General features: G+C 35.9%; 1 protein-coding gene across 1 annotated transcript; it reads left to right on the top strand.

The window, feature by feature from the left end:
- The first annotated feature begins 1,969 nt into the window (after positions 1-1,969).
- On the top strand, positions 1,970-11,909 carry LOC107585163 (cystathionine gamma-lyase-like). Its single transcript, XM_016272059.1, has 12 exons — positions 1,970-2,352; positions 3,366-3,447; positions 3,529-3,624; positions 3,728-3,837; positions 3,968-4,102; positions 4,382-4,439; positions 4,524-4,601; positions 6,646-6,798; positions 7,076-7,197; positions 7,278-7,330; positions 8,417-8,555; positions 11,331-11,909. The coding sequence occupies exons 1-12, from the start codon at positions 2,176-2,178 to the stop codon at positions 11,343-11,345; spliced, it is 1,218 nt and encodes a 405-aa protein (XP_016127545.1). The 5' UTR covers positions 1,970-2,175; the 3' UTR covers positions 11,346-11,909.
- The last annotated feature ends 3,615 nt before the right edge of the window (positions 11,910-15,524 follow it).

Below are 15,524 nucleotides of genomic sequence, written 5' to 3' on the forward strand. Positions count from 1 at the left end.
GATTCAGCAGGTTGTTTTCTATGACACAGGATATGGCAGTGTCTGCTGAGATGTTGATGCACTCTGGTTTCTTCACCGTTCACTTCATTCTCTCTCAATAAAGTAGGATGGCTGAAATTACCTACAAATACATAGAATGAATGCTTGAAACCAAAATAGGCATCAGAACAAAAAGTCAAAGTAGCTAGCCTGGATGCATTAAATATTTAATCCTTATCTGCTAATGAAACAGACAGGGCAAACCAGAGAACTTCTATTTTGACCAAGAAGCTTAAGATTAAGGCTACGTCCACATGAAGCCAGATCTTCCCTAAAGATCTGCCACAGAGATACACTAAAAACGGAGAAGACTTGGACTATGCGCATAAACCTCGCGCGCGGTATACAAACGAACATGGAACAATAAATTTATTAATCTATCTTAATGTTAGTTAATAAAAAGACAATCGTTCAGTGTTTTTCTTCATGTTTTTGTTGCTGTTACGTGACGTAGGTGTCTGACTAGGGGCGAGACGTGGCTGATGACGTCATCGTTTCAGAAAATGTACGGTCTGTAAATGTACACTCCCCCCAATCACTCCTGCTATGCATTCATCAACTAAATGGTAAGAGATCAAATGTAGTTCTTGAATCTAAAGGATAGCCTACAGTATACAACATATCAAATACATCAAGCCAGAATCAGGAGAGTCACCTGAGCTGGAACTAATTTAAACACACCCACAGGATTTACCTTGTACTGAGTGAGACAACACTTATGAGGCCAAGCAGCAAAACACCGAAACAAGTACTTGAAGATCGTCATGTGATTTGTGTCTAAAGCACACCTCAGATAAGGAGAAGATACAGCAAACAACTATCAAACTGCTGTCACATCAGTTCATTGTTAGATCATACTTTTGGGCTGATAAATCATAATGACATGCCAAACTGCCTACATGGAAAGACCAAGACCTGAATTTAACTTTCTGGTGATTTTAGGAACTGTAAGGAAAGCGCTTATTTAAAAATAAAAATGAACAAATAAAATGTAAAAAATAAATAAATAAAAATATAAGTTATTTTTTTTTATAGTAACTTGTGTGCAGTTAAAAAAAAGTTCAAAAAAGTTCAAAGTCTCATGTACTGCGTAGATCATATACTCGATTTAAATTACTTTTTTATTTAAAAATGTACATGACAGTTAATTATACCAAATTACATGCTAAAAAATACGACATTTTAGAATACATCTAATTTCTTGAAATATTTGATGAATACATGTCTGCAACCCTGCATGTTTCTTGTTTTTTTTTTTTAATGACACACAATGCTATCTGAGATTATGTAGCTATTAGGCCTACAAAGTCCAGCCTAAATATCCTTATCAAATTATATCATAACCAATTAATATGCAACACAAAGAGTTCCACATTTCTTTTTAAAAATATTGTCATGCAGTGGACTGAGGACTGAAGAGTGTGTTATACAACATTGGTGTCTGATATAGGCCTATTGGGAATTACAAACACCTGATGTGTGTTCAAAAGTTTTTGGTAATCTGTTCATTCATAAATAAATATATAAAAGGTACAGATCTAACTTTCTAGACCTGTACACTGTAAAAGGGGATGGCCTGCAGTTACCTTAAAAAGCTATTTCAACCTGATTTAACTCATAACATTACGTTTTGATGGTATAAATTAATTAATTTTGGTTGATTTGAGCGATTAGGCTATATTTTTGACTTGAACAAAACCAAAACTTAGATGTTACCATTTAAGGTGAACATTTCGTCCCTAGTGTACCTAAGTATTTAACTTATAGATAGATAGATAGATAGATAGATATAGACAGACAGACAGATAGATAGATAGACAGACTTATCTGAAAAATAAACTTGGATTTTATGGTTGGGAACGCACTCAGTGAACGGCTGTTAGGTTTTGTCACGTAAACGTTGCATCATCAGTGCACTATCATTTCACTGATCACGTGACCCGGCACGCCCCTGCGCGATCACCAATACACTCCATTCCCTTACACTACACATACAGTGATTGGCGTAGAAAGGTTTTGTTGCTACAGCCCTCCTGTTTAATGTAAAACATTTACAGTAAGAGAGAGAGAGAGCTATTCACTCGTCTGTGATCTCAGGGACCCGGTGTCTCATCGTCAGTCATATCCGGAGCACGCATGGCTTCTCAAAAGCAGAACGACAGCTCAGCCGCCGGCTACCAGCCGCTCTTCAAATCATTCGCTACTGATGCGATCCACGTTGGTTCAGAGCCGGAGCAGTGGAACTCTAGGGCCGTAGTGCCTCCTATTTCGCTGTCTACTACCTTTAAACAACACGGACCGGGGAAGCATGCGGTAAGTCATTGAGGTATTTTGTAAGCGTTTGACATTGAGAATATATTAATTGTTGTTTCGTATTAACTTGATATTTGAGTATGTAGATTGTGATGTGTGTACTGATCGAGCGATAATAGAGCTCGCGATTGTTTCTTTGATCAGCAATTCTCACTCGCAGTTTCCATTTAAATGGATTTGACGTGAAATGAACAATTACAGGACTTTGTGTGAAAGGGAAGTTTTTTATTATTATACATTTATTTATAAATTCCAACTAATTTACCAAGCGTAACTACATTAAAGACTTGTAGGTTTTGAGTTAAGACTGTAAGTAGGTGCATGTCACAGTGACTAAGCACAAAGCATCTCATATCCTGCTGAAAAACCAGCCTAAACTGACTTACTGGGTTTAAATGGTCTACCAGGTTAGTGTTCTGGCTGGTTTTAGAGGGACATTGGGCACTTGGCCTATCCAAACTGAAAGACCCGCAAACTATTTAGGCTGGCTTAAGTGTCTTTATGTAGAACCTATCGACTTTGTTGGAAGATCCCAACCACAAGCCAGGCCTGTTTATTTAATTCAGTGATTTAACAAAATATACTTGACATTTAAACAACACCACAGGTTGAGGTCAAGTACTTAATTATTATGCTCAATTGCCTTCTGAAAGAAGTTTAATTAGCTGGTTTTAGTCATTTCAAGCTGGTCTTAGCTTACCAAACTCCTCTGGAACCAGTCAAAAACAATAATGTATAGGATACCTTTTGACAAAAGAGTGGTGACTGATTACATCTACAAAGAAGCTGCAAGTTGACTGAGTATTAACAACATAAGTCATGAGAAGAGCCAGGTGGTTGACGTAAATGCATATGTTCGCATGTTAACTATGTCTCTTTGTAAAGGAGCCACAAACGGTATGTTTTTAATTCAAGAGTTTTCTGTGGATTTGACATTTTATTTGCACAATTCAAAACACTAGTTTATGTGAAGCATTTTGAATTTCACTTTTTTCTAATATTTTATCTGCCAGGGTTTTGAGTACAGCAGGAGTGGAAATCCCACAAGAAGCTGTCTTGAGAGAGCAGTTGCTGCTTTGGATGGTGCACAATACTGTGAGTCCATCATCAACACTTTCATATGATATGTTATATGACATTGATATAACCTAAAGCTCTGTCTGACTTTGCTAATAGGTCTCGCTCTTGCCTCTGGATTGGCTGCAACTTTGACCATCACACATCTTTTTAAGGCTGGAGATGGAATTTTGTGCATGAATGATGTTTATGGAGGTGAGTTACTGCTCCTAATAATAAATAAAATGATAGTTGGGCTTAAGAAAAATGCAGTGAAAAGCTGATATTCTTACTGAGACTGTCATGTTCTTTCCACCAGGAACTAATCGGTATTTCAGAAAAATAGCTGCGGAAGTTGGCTTTGATGTCTCTTTTGCTGACCTCACAAAGCTAGAGTTGCTAAAAGCAGCTCTAAAACCAAATACAAAGGTACACCTGGCAGATAGTATTAGAAAATTACTGTGGGAAAGAGGGTTGAATGAGTAATTATTTGCTCACATGACTAATTAGCTTACCACTCTTAACTGAACTGGCATATTAAATGTTCTGATTTCTACAGATGTTATGGATTGAAACACCCACAAACCCTACAATGAAGGTTGTGGACATCAAGGGATGTGCAGATATTGTCCATGAGCACAACAAGGACATAATTGTTGTTGTGGACAACACTTTCATGTCAGCCTACTTCCAGGTATGAACATTTGCATTATTTTAATACATAACCCAGTGCTGCTGGTTTTTTGATGTATGAATAATAGATTCTGAGAACTCGGTGACATTACCTTGTCCAGAGAGCAACGACTTAATGTTTCATGCTATGCTACTAATTAAAAAGTGAGTTAATAAAGTTAAAAATACATTGTGTACAGTTGACTTGTATCATAAGATTCCAGTGCAGGGTTAGAGTTTCCTTATACAAAAACTAGATAATGATGCAATTATTTCACCATATTTCTCATTCCTGGAACAGCGCCCCCTTGCACTTGGAGCAGACATCTGCATGCACTCTGCAACAAAATATATGAACGGTAAAAACAAATAAAAAATTACTTCAGCCTGTTGTATAACTGAAAGTTTATTGATCAAAATTTAAATTATCCATGTAATTCCAGGACACAGTGATGTTGTGATGGGCCTGATTTCTCTCAATCGTGATGACATCTATGAACGACTGAAGTTTTTGCAGAATGGTAAGGCTCTACTAATTTAAACCGAAACCTTTAAGATGTGACAAAGTGTGAAAATCTGTTGACATCCTAATTTTCTGCGAACAGCTCTTTTCTTTATGGCATGACTTTGTGACTCAAGATCAAAAGGGCTGTACGATTATATAAGATGTATTTTACAAGCAGTTTATAGCATGTGATTTTTTTTTTTTTTGCCCTTTGAAATAGAGCCAAATTATTGGACAGTACTAACAATAGAGAACAGCCTATATATGCGTGTGTGTGTATATATATATATATATATATATATATGTGTATGTATGTGTAGACAAATAGATAATTCTAATAATAAATCAGCATATTAAAATCATTTCTAAAGGATCATGTGACACTTAAGACTGGAGTAATGGCTTATGAAAATTCATCTTTGCATCACAGGAATAAATTATATTTTAAAGTATATTAAAATAGAAACCATTATTTTATATTGTAATAACATTTTGCAATATTACTGTTTTTTTTTTTTTGTGTTTTTGATATGCACAGATGCTTCTTTATATATTTAATTATTGTCAGGTTTTAATGCTGATGTGAACTATAATCTTAATAAACCATAATGGACATAAAAAACATAAATTTATGATGTGCTAAAACTGATAGGTGCTGTACAATAAGCTTTGATTTCTTTTCTTTTTTTAAAATCAGATAATCTCAAGGCCAAAGAATCATAGCCTGCTGAGCTTATCACTGAAAATGTTAAAGGTTCAGCTCAGTGTTATAATGTACATAAATATGCTGAAGATGTGTGACATGCCCAAGAGAGGCACCAGGTGCAATGTTCAGATATAACTCTGTGAAGAAGAAATTCTTGCAAGAATGAAGTTCTTTTCTCTACACTATTGGGGGTCTTTTGTAAGGGACAAGAAAAATGTACTTCATTCACTTGAAAAGAAAATTACTTGTCTTCAAGTGAAAGTAATATCCTATATTAATATCTGCTGGCAGTATTTCCCTTTTGTTATTACATGTAGTCTCGTTGAAAAAGACAATTTCCTTCATTCCCTCTTGATTTTGAAGTACATGGCTCAGAAATAGTTTCAAGAAAACTTTTTTCCTTGCATATTATTGCTATATCCTTTATTTTAATGTGATTTTTAAATGGTCTAATCACTGTACGTATAATTTGAGCAAGTTATAATGTTATCGACTTCATCCCATACCTCCCACCTGTCACACTGCTACAGTCCTGATGTGAAACCTTGTGCTTTCTGTTAGGTTCTTATTGCAATTACCGTATTGGCCCGAATATAAGACGACCCTGATTATAAGACGACCCCCCTTTTTCCAGATGCACCTTTTGGAAAAAGGCTTTTTAAAAACCAAATCTTGTTTTTTCTCAGTAAAACACATTTTGTCTTCAATTATTTTCATATTGCATATTTTTCCTATTTTAATTTTTGTTTTGAAAGTATGGTAAAAACTGGTAAAATGTACCAACAATCACATTTAAAAAATGTACGCTTTTTGATATACCATTAAAAAAAAAAAAAACAGGTAGCCCATCTGAATTAGGACATTTAGGCTATCCATCTAATAGTAGCCTACCAAAATCTTATTAACAGTAGAAGTAAAATCTTACTTTAGTCTTCCAATCTGGGTACTGTCTTACGTTTTAAAATCACGAAGGGAGTTTGGTCCCATCAGGCTAACGTGACAGTCACGACTCATGCAGCTGTAAGGTTTTCTTTTTCTTTAGTTTTTACTCTCGATCTTTACAACACGCATTACATTACGTATTTCATGTCACACTCGTTTTATGCGTATTTGGTGCCACATATTGTTGTGGGTGTATTACTGACATGTCAAAGTCTAGACCCTGAATATAAGACGACCGCGTTTTTTCAGATGTATTTCCAAGAAAAAAAACATCGTCTTATATTCGGGTCAATACGGTACATCAGTATTGGAGATTTATCCCTAACTGTAACATTAAAAACGAGTCAACTGCATAGTGGAAGTAGAACTTTTAAGGTTTGTTTTACTCTCTCTTTCTCCCCGTTTACTTCAGCTCTTGGGGCTGTGCCTTCTCCATTTGACTGTTATATGTGCAATCGGGGTCTGAAGACACTCCACGTGAGAATGAAGCAGCACTTTAAGAACGCAATGGCCGCGGCACAGTTTCTGGAGGCCGACCCAAGAGTGGACAGAGTCATCTTCCCAGGTGTCTGTGGTGTTATTGTAACTTCATATAGAAGTGTATGTTGGGTGATTTTGACATAGAGGTAATTGCTCAAATAATCCATCTGAATATAAAAATAGTAAATGTTTGGATGAGTCCAATAGACTTTTTTTTTTAATGATGTTAAAAATTTTTGAAAACCTTTTGAATAGTAGTGTAGGTGCTTAATTTGTATGATACCATCTATGGGCAACCTTTAACTGTGTTGTTCAAAATGAACTGATATTCCAGTCGGACTTGACTGACTCTTTTCCTTCAGGTCTTCCATCCCACCCTCAGCATGAGCTGACAAAGAGACAGTGCACAGGTTGTCCTGGGATGATCACTTTCTACATCAAAGGAAAACTGGAGCACGCCTCAACTTTCCTCCGCAGTCTGAAGGTGCTTTGAAGCTTCATATAGTTTGAAAATCTTTTACATCTTACATTTTTTTAAAAACTATATGGTGTTTTGCATTTCAGTTGTTTGCACTTGCTGAAAGTCTTGGTGGTTATGAGAGTCTAGCAGAGCACCCGTAAGTATGTCCAAATCCACTGACTGTTCTGAGGGAAAATCTGATTTAAATCCAGAGCATACAGAAAATAAACATTAAGTATATTACCTTTTTTTCATTTAAAGAGGTGATGGGATGCCCATTTTCCACAAGTTGATGTGATTCTTTAGGGTCTTAATGTAAAGTCTGTAACATAGTTTGGTTAACATTTCTCAATGGTAGTGTAAAAAAACAACTTTTTTTTTTTTACCCTGTCAAAAAACAGCTCTTTTCAGATCAAGCCGTTTTTGTAGCATTTTCCTTTAAATGTTAATGAGCTCTGCTGACCCCGCCCCTCTCTTCAGAGCTGCTCTCAGAAAGACTGTTTACTTTAGCCGCATTCATCGTGAAACTTGCTAATTAGCACATTATTAGGAAAGGCAGTTTGCAAAGATTCTTTACAAAACATTATACTCACTTCTGTAGATGAGGCTGGATCATGAATGATTCGCGCGAACATAGACGCATTTATGTAGATCGGGTGAGCATTCCCTTCAGAAACAAATGTAATCCACTGCGAGTTCAACGGCTCAGATGTCGGGAGTAAATGACGACTGCTATGTTCATGATTACATCCAACAACAGAACACCTCAATCCACATTTCAGTTCAAACAACTTGTAAAAGTGCATGTAGCATCCTATGACCCCCTTAAGCCCTAAAAGTCTGAGAGGCTTATATTGGATTTCCACTAGGGGGCGTGAGAGCTTTAATGTTACTGTAAAAAGAAATTGCAGAAACGACACTTTTCTTTTCTGAGCAGTTTGCCTCATTGTAGAAGATTATTTAGCAGGAAATAATGGAACATTTATAGTTATAGTAATCAGCTTTCAACGTAATGAAGTTAAGGTTAATCATCTTTTGGAACTTCATTGTGACAGGTTTATGATATTTGTGGTTCACAAGTAATTCACTTAAATTTTTTTCTGTCTAAGCCTTCTTGATATTTTAGCTTGTCCGGTGTTACATGATTTATCCTTAAATCAAATCAAAATCAATAAAAACGCTTTTTTGTGGGAACATTTCATCCACCTCCATTTCCAATAATGTTGCATCTTTTGTTATTCAGAGCAATTATGACTCATGCTTCAGTGTCTGAGAATGAGAGGAAAGAGCTGGACATCAGTGATACACTCATTCGTTTGTCTGTGGGTCTGGAGGATGAAGAAGATATTATTGCAGACTTAGACCAAGCCCTCGCTGCTGCAGTGAGTATTTCAGTAGACCTGAACATCTGACACTAAATAAATAAATACACACACACATACATTCAATACAGTTTGGAATTTTTAAGTGAAATTTTTACTTTTGTTCAGCAAGGAAGCATTATTTGCTCAAAGTGATAAAGTTTTTATTAGTTTTTATTTCAAATAAATGCTGTTTTAGTTTAACTTTCTATCCATTAAAGAATCATAACAAATATATCACAGTTGTCAGAGTATCGACCCCAAATCTTTTCCAAAAAACACTTGGAGTCTCACTACTCCTAAATAGATCTACAGCTGACCAGTGCATTTTGTGTACGTGACGTTATTATCTCCATGCTGAAGACATTATACGTAATCGTGTGCATTTCTATTTGTAGAGCCTTGTTTTCGGACCAAAGGTGCTTTTAATGGTGCATCCTCATGTAAATTGATTTTATTACCTGAAATATGGTATTTTTTTTAAGCTTGTGTCAACATAGAGATCATTTCGACCCATAAGGTTCAGTGGATCATCTCTGAGAGCGCAGTGCATTTCCCCTCTCTCTAAAGTGCACTGCAAAATAAGGTTCCAGGAAATAAAGACAAATCAGCTTAGGTCAGTGTCTGAGAATTATTCCCATAGAAACGTATTTGTGAGGAGAAAGCTAGGGGCTTGTGGGCTGTGCGGTCTCTCGGGAAGCCTGCTCGCTCTATTGGACGGAGTCTTTGAGTGTGATATCGCAGCAGTGCAGACGTGTGAGCAGATGCTTATTAGAAAGCAAAGGTGCAGCAGTATAGTTTGATAAGATTTGTACATCGCTACACCATTCAACCTATTATTGTGAAGGTCTAGTGATCGTGTCTCTGAGGTGAGAGCCATTTTCAGCAATGCAATGCCAGCCCTATAGTTCCATATTTGATCCCTTTAGATGTGCTTTGCTGCTCATCTGAAGAGAATGGAAATAAAATCATGACTTGTATCCAGTTGCTATCCAATACCCCTCTGAGATCATTACAAAAAGAGCTTTTGTGATTTGTGGTGTGTTTTAATTTGATGACATACGTTCTGGGGGAGTGAATTCCATTAGGTCCTGGCACGCAGTTTTCCTCTGAGAGTTATATATCTTCAGTCTCCTCCATTCTTTCTGAAAACCGTAGGTTAATTATCAGCACTTTAGTGAGGTTAAGAGCTGTAATTAAAAAAAAAAATAAAAGGGCAGAATATGCTGATGTTAACCGCATTTATTGAACCACTCTCTGCAGTGAGCCTCAAATTGCTGCCTTTGTGGTTCAGTGCTGTTTCAACCAGTTGGCAGAGACTGTGGGGCGCTAGCTAGAGAAACGGAACAAACTGAGACAGTCTAAATCCAGAAGAACTGTGGCAACGTCTCCAAGATGCTTCAAGAAACCTACCTGCAAAGCTACAGTACTGTTAAAAGTTTTAGGTACTTGTGTAAAAATGCTGTAAAATTAGGACACTGTCATACATTTTCTTTATCAATTAACTTCTATTAACTAAATTAAATCAACATTTAGTGTGAGCATCCTTTGTGTTTAAAGCAGCTTTTGCCCTAGGTGCAGTTTTTCAGGTAGCTTTGCAGGCAGGTCTCTTGAAGCATCTTGGAGACGTTGCCACAGTTCTTCTGGATTTAGTCTGTCTCAGTTTGTTCTGTTTCTTCATGTCATTCCAGACAGACTGGATGATGGTGAGATCAGATCTCTGTGTGGAGCACTGGCTGTTGTCAGACTCCTTGTGCAAACAAAAATCTCACTGGATTATTACAGTTAATGGCAAAATGAATGTTTGGAAATGTAAACTGATAGTTCCTATTGACATACAGCAAAAGATAGAAATAACTGACTTCAAACCGTTTTTTTAGCTGTTAAAAATACTAGTGTTCTAATAATTTTGGCCACCACTGTATATATAACACGTATAACACACATATACACACACACTTTTTTATTTTTAATCAAATTCTTTTATTCAGCAAAGATTTATTAAATTAATTAAAAATGATATAAATGACTTTTACGTTGTTACATAATATTTTTGAACTTTCTATTTCAAAGAATCCTGAAAAATATGTATCATGTTTTCCACAAAAATATTAAACTGCATGACTGTTTTCAAAATTGATAATAAGAAATGTTTCCACTTTTTTATTTTTAATCAAATTCTTTTATTCAGCAAAGATTTATTAAATTAATTAAAAATGATATAAAGGACTTTTACGTTGTTACATAATATTTTTGAACTTTCTATTTCAAAGAATCCTGAAAAATATGTATCATGTTTTCCACAAAAATATTAAACTGCATGACTGTTTTCAAAATTGATAATAAGAAATGTTTCTTGAGCACCAAATCAGCATATTAGAATGATTTCTGAAGGATCATGTGACACTAAAGACCGGAGTAGTGGCTGTTGAAAATTTGTTATCCCAGGAATAAATTACATTTTAAAACATTAAAATAGAAAACAATTATTTTAATTTTTTTTTTTTTTTTTTCATGGAATGAAATTTCACTATTATTAATTTTCTAAACTTTTGATCAAATAAATGCAGCCTTGGTGAGACTACTTTCAAATACATAAAAAAAAAATTACAGACCCCAAATTTTAAAACGGTAGTCTATGTATAGTGTTTTTTAATATTTCTATTGTATACCTATACAAAACCTTATTCAAGCAAATATTAATTTGCCATGTTAAAACCAAGATTTTTTTTTTCTGTTAAATATTTTAATAACTGGTTTCTTTTCTTTTCTTTTCTTTCTTTTTTTTTTAAACAGCATCCAAAAAAATAAGAGGCTGATCAAGCTCAATCAAGAGCAATGGCACCACATGTGGATAAGACAAGGACACTCTTCTGTGGCACATTTCTAATTTACTTAGTATATGACAGTTATGCTTGAAAAATTTGAATTGCATTTTTCAGGGAACAAATATCCTCAAGAAACTCATTTGCATTTCTACTTTTTGTAATTATAGTTTGATAAAGTAGTTGGGTTCTAAACCGGTTCTACTATTTAAACTTTTAATACTGGAAAAACAGGAAAAAGCCAGGACTGCAAAGGAAATCCGATATTATGCAAATGAAAGTTTTAATCTTTTTTTTATAAGGACTGTGATTCAAGTTAATTCAGCAAGAAGTACAGGCAGCACAAAAGACAGATTACACAATCAGTCTTTAATTTCTGCATCAAAGATGATGCATAGTCACCTCATAATGTTTCAAATCACTCTTCATTGATCAGATTGTATTTTAAGTACTAGATATTGGTTGGAGGCTTGAGCATTTTAAACTCTAAAGGGATCACATCTGATCTTTGTCTGTGCTACCAGACCCATTAAAAGCCATTTTTAATCTCTCTCTCTGTTTTGTCTTCTTCCTGAACATCTTTGATGGTGGTACACCATAAGCAATCACTTGGAAGTCAACAAGCACCACACATGTAATTGGAAGATGAATAGTAAAAGACATATCTAATGCTAACAACACCGTCAATAATGCTACAAGGGCAACTTGAACTGAGAAGTAATTCCTCCACAGCATTTATCAGGCTTGAATTTATTTCTGTGACGGGCATGACATGATAATTCTCCATTCCTGATTAGGTTAATTGTTTAGCTTTTAATTTTTTGAGCAATGTAAGGTTTTTAGGATATGCTGCAAGAAACTACAAAATGAAGAATGTTATGTAAAAAGTGTTTAATCAGGATGTCAAATATTTCTCAATTCTTGACAGGCCATTTTGCCTTTTTATATGCAGTTTTACTGATAAAAGACCTTTCACTGGGAGTCAATTCAAGCTCGTCAAGGTATAAAACTGTCAGAAAGCGTATCAGTGCCTTTTTGTTTGTCACTATATTACTTTCAGTGGCTATTTTCCATCTTCCCACAAGGCATTTATTCTGTATCAAATGAATAGCACCTCATTTATGTTATTTGCTGACTCAAGGGATGTCCATTTAGCTAACTGTACACACAGGACGCACAACACCATTAACCCAGGTATGCAGTGCCAAAGGTTCTTCTCAAACCCATTAACTCTACATATTACTGTCCATATATCTCCAGTAGCCTATAGGAGCCACTGACATTTTCATTTATCCCAGACATAATGCATGCAAAATATCAGGGGTCAGGGGTGTAAAGTTCATTCTCTAATGTTTATTTATAAGTATATACTGGGTCAAACCCTTGTTTGATGTTCATACAGTTTGGGAGGAGAATGCGCATGTATTACAGGTTAGTAATAGAATGAATGGAAATATGAGCAAAGCTGAGGTTGCACCTCTTATGTGACCCAATGTTCTATTCCTTCATCAAAATACATGTTTGATCTCGCCAGGATCCTTTCATGCTGTGTTTTCCAATTTTCACATATCTAAAAGAAGATATCGCTTGATTCGCACTCGCAAGCCTGTTGCAAAGATGATGGGTTATTAACAATGTCACAATCTTGATTCAAAGCATGATTTTTATGTCCATATAAAATGTCAGAAAAATGGTTCATGTCTAAATATTGGTAATTGTTTGCACGACTGACTTTTTAACAACTTTGCAGTAAGGTTGCGGCAGGCATCATATCCTAATACTTCTGACAAGATATCAATTTCCTTTCCAATATGTGAATATATGTCATTTGAAAACTAATACTAGTATGCGAACTAAAGGTTTAACCCTTAAATGCATGAATGTTTCGCCAATCATTACATATTCCGGCCTTTAGCGACCCGGACCAATATATCCAGCACGGATGGATCTCTAACTGCTGCAATAGCAAAAAGCTCTCTTGATATTTTAAGAACAATTACAGAAGAATAAAATAAAGCATATTTCGTTACCTTTTGAAACTTAAAAGGGTTGAATTTGAGCAGATGATTTTACCATCGCTGTCTTCGTCAGAGCGCACTTCAACAGTACATTCAGCATCTGCCTCATATTCAAGATCTCAAACATATTCTCAAAACTATAGTTTTCAATGATTTCGTATTCAATATATTGATCACTGGCAGCTTATTAATCACATCCAGCATCAAATGACAGTGGCATTTATATTTCATTGCGTATAGTAATTGCTCTGCAGTAAAGCCATTCAAATCGGTTTAATTTTTGCTGATGATATTCGTTTGTTTTATGCCTGCTGTAATTATGAGTGAAACGTCACGTCATCATTGTTTCAAACAGTGCCACCTTGAGGAAAAATGCTGCATTGCACATGCATACTTTTTGTGCGCAAAAGAAAAAAAACAAAAACGAACAATTGTTGAATAAAGTCGTTTTTTTTTTTTTTTTCTTTTGCGCACAAAAAAGTATGCATGTGTGTGTGGCGAAGCAGTAAAGGATTACAAATTTAGCATGACTACGCCACCCTGGGTCTTGCCCAGGGATCTTTCTTAATGAATTTCTTTTTAGGCAACACTGGTCAGCTCATGATAAATTTGCAGGGGACATAGATATACAAAGTAATTTATTACAATTAAAAAAAGGTTTATTACATAAAGGGAGGTAGAAGAGCAATCACTAAACACAACAGTTCACATATCACAAACTCAATTACACACTTCACAAAATACAACAGTGGGCAACCTGGGTCGTCAAGGACATCCAAGAATCAAGGTACAGGAACCGAGGCTGGACAGCAGGGGATAAGGGCACAATCGGCCTATACAGCAAAACACCCTTCACTTATACCTGTGACGCACACACACGCTCCAACCAGCACTCGTGAAAGAAACACCAACACCAGGAGTCCACCCCTGCCTTAGGCACTCAGCTCCTGTAACAACAGAAATCAGGTTATACACTTGAAGAGACAGTCACCATCACAAATGGATTACAATAAGGAGGGTTACCCACCCCCAAATGAACAGATAACAAATACTTAAATCCACAAAAATAACTAACTAATACAAAACAAGGCAATAATAAATTGCTACTACAACACAAACAAAAATCAGCAAATGAGCACAAACATCAGACTCCCAGCCACTCAATATAGTAATACAACAATAAAGAATAACACTTACACAAGAACTATAAAAAAACCAATACAACAAAAAAAAGTAATTGAGTGCCCTTAAGAAACTCAGGTTGAATACACTCAACGATCAACACGTTTCACCATAAAGGCATTCAAACAATACATGAAACAAACAAACAAAAAGGAAAGAGAAAATGTTGGTAAACCAACTAACAAACAAACAAACACACACACACACACACACACACACACACACACACACCCACCAAGGCTTCAACAAAACACCATGAAAGAGAATTACAAAAATTAACCAAAACAAAGCAACAGCGTCTCCAGATAATAGTTCCCACGTAGCCCCAACAACAGGGAAGCTAAATCGCAAGTAGTGACGCCACTGGTCTGTCTGCAATTAAATTACAATTTAGACAAGCTAATGTCCCGCGAATGCTAAATAGTTATAAAAAATCCAATTATCAACCCATGATAAAATTTAAAAACACATACAAATAAGTTCTAAATCAATATATATATATATATGTGCTGGGAAGCTGAGGGCTCGTTCAGTCTATATGGGAAACAATCAGGTCCAATGGAGAAACAACCGCGTCCGTAATGTCGGTGAACACCCGCCTCAGTCGTGCTGAATTGGTCTCATTCAAACCATGCATAAATAGAACAAAAAGAGATAGCTATAACACGAGCAAATTCATAAAGGACACATCGCGACCGACTCCCTTACCTGCAGAGGGCAACCCTAGCCAAATGCTCAACACAGAGTTTCCTTCAACATGCCATTCTGGAGGACAACTGAATGTAACGCAGGAAGCAAGGGGGCATGACTCATGACGCCATAGTACCTCACCCGCGAATTTATATATATTCGCTCACTGCCCGATGATAGGACAATCAATGAACAACTAGCCAACCAAATGCAAGCAGGAAGAGCTTCACTAGTCCTGCCACATGTGCAATGCATCTTTTTTCCTCAAGGTGGCA

The sequence above is a fragment of the Sinocyclocheilus grahami genome, unplaced genomic scaffold (assembly GCF_001515645.1).
Source record: "Sinocyclocheilus grahami isolate Dianchi unplaced genomic scaffold, SAMN03320097.WGS_v1.1 scaffold67.1, whole genome shotgun sequence".
NCBI lineage: Eukaryota > Metazoa > Chordata > Actinopteri > Cypriniformes > Cyprinidae > Sinocyclocheilus > Sinocyclocheilus grahami.